At 42.3% G+C, this 1,898-nt stretch overlaps 1 protein-coding gene across 1 annotated transcript; it reads right to left on the bottom strand.

Annotated features, from left to right (window-relative positions):
* Positions 1–259: 259 nt before the first annotated feature.
* LOC104515903 (transcription initiation factor TFIID subunit 5-like) lies at positions 260–1,512 on the bottom strand (the record flags this gene model as incomplete). The annotated part of the gene is made up of 3 exons (XM_010160058.1): positions 260–380; positions 857–992; positions 1,349–1,512. Coding segments are annotated over 3 exons (421 nt in total), but the record flags the coding sequence as incomplete, so codon positions are not given.
* Positions 1,513–1,898: the final 386 nt, after the last annotated feature.

Raw genomic sequence — 1,898 nt, forward strand, 5'->3', positions numbered from 1 at the left:
TCCACGCCAGTTATGGCTAGTTCCAAGCTCTGTCCACCTCCCAGCAGCTGTACACAACCCGACTGCTCACTCCTTTAAAACTGTTTCTGATGGTGGTAGGTAAGATGCAGTCACACAGCTGCGCGCATACTGCGTCTCCAGAGTGAAAGCACGTAACGGCTGGAGACAACCCTCCCACCACAGCCAGCTTTCTCCGTTCACGTGAACACAGCTGTCACAAGCAATGCGTGCTCGTATTAAGTGTCATTGTCTTAATTACCTGCTGCTGTTTTCACACTACGTAGCTTTTTTGGAGTCACGGACCACACTCTGACAGTAGAGTCCGCAAAGCCTCCTACAATCATGCTAGAGTCATCGGTAATATCCACTGCGGTCAGACCCTGCGCACAAAATACCCATTTATATCGACTGTATCTTTTGTGATGCATTTCAAATATTACAAAATCCTAAGTACTAATAAGAAAATTAACTTATTTACAAAAATAAGAGGGAATTATTCTAGGATAGACAAAACCACAGACAAATTCTTGCACCGTTAATGCTGTATGAATGAAGCACAGTCAGGAGTGACAGAACAGTACTGTTTTGCAGTATTCTGGGGCAGAACACCTCCTGTATTCTGCAGAATACAATCAGGGCCCCCCAGAGGAAAACAAATGAAGAAATTATGGCAAAATCAAAGCAAAACCAAGAAACACGGAAATTAGAAGAGTCTTTATGGAAACTAAAGATTTTTAAGGCTTATTCCAAATACTCCAGTAACCCTTGCCAACTCTGTGTCGTCTTTCTTTATTAAGAGTAATGATTATAATTTTGATTCCCTTTTCCATATTACCCAAACTCTTCTTTTACGAACCTGGTAAGCATTGAGGAACGTGTAGAAACAGATGGAGGGCAGGCACTCTGGGCCAAGACGCACACGCCTTGCGGCTTCCTTCATATTCATTACTTTATCCAGCTTGTCAGAGTCTTTCAGTTCAGGCAGCGGAATTCTACAAGAAGCACATGTTTTTACACAATAAAAGCACCTTCCATATTGTTCATCTAAACAAAGGCGGCGAAACGTGTGCATGCAGCCCTATATCTTAATATTCTGATTGGAAACAAGAAGCAGAAAAATGAAAGCCTGTGTGAAAGATTAACTGCTAGGAAAACGAGCTGGACTGGAAGAGCAAAGACAGAGGGATATATGCTAAGCTTCCCATTACCTCCCTTGGAAGTCTTACTGCTAAAGCTGCGTACCACTGAAATGGCCAGAGAGCTAAAAACATCATGTGGCCAGGGATGCAGATTTGGCATGACAAGACTGGATTTAACAAGGCTTCTCTACACATCATTCCCTTGGTACCTGTTTTGGGGAGGAGCATTAGGGTCTTGTTTTTTACTTTTTGACCCTACACTATCTTTTTTAGGTTTTTTCTTCTTTGGCTTTCCTTCCTCATTTTCTCCTTCTTCATCTTCATCATCCAAAGGCACATCAAACTCTGGTTCTTTCAATAAGCCAAAGAAAACCTGCAAGCCAATAAACCACACATGAGACAAAACAGCAATTGATGTTCGTACGGAAAACACATTTTTTTTTAATGGAAACTTTTCAGTGTAACAGTCCAAGGAATTGAGCTGCCCCTTTACAACTGCCACGTTTTGTATTGCTGCATACATTCCTGGGTAGCCCATAACAAATGTAGTACACGTTCTGCTGTTTTACCCACCAACTGATCTGGACAACTGTAAATTCTCCCACCACCTCTTAGCACTTCCTCAAAGCAAAATCCCTACAGCTCACACTATTTATCTGTATAGCACTGTGGTACTACACTGTCAAGATCTACACCAACAGCCCTTGCAGTAACAACTGGCAGTACGCAAGAATTACATCCGTTGGACAAAAGAGGAAG

Source organism: Eurypyga helias, unplaced genomic scaffold, assembly GCF_000690775.1.
Source record: "Eurypyga helias isolate BGI_N326 unplaced genomic scaffold, ASM69077v1 C15885515, whole genome shotgun sequence".
Classification (NCBI taxonomy): Eukaryota; Metazoa; Chordata; class Aves; order Eurypygiformes; family Eurypygidae; genus Eurypyga; species Eurypyga helias.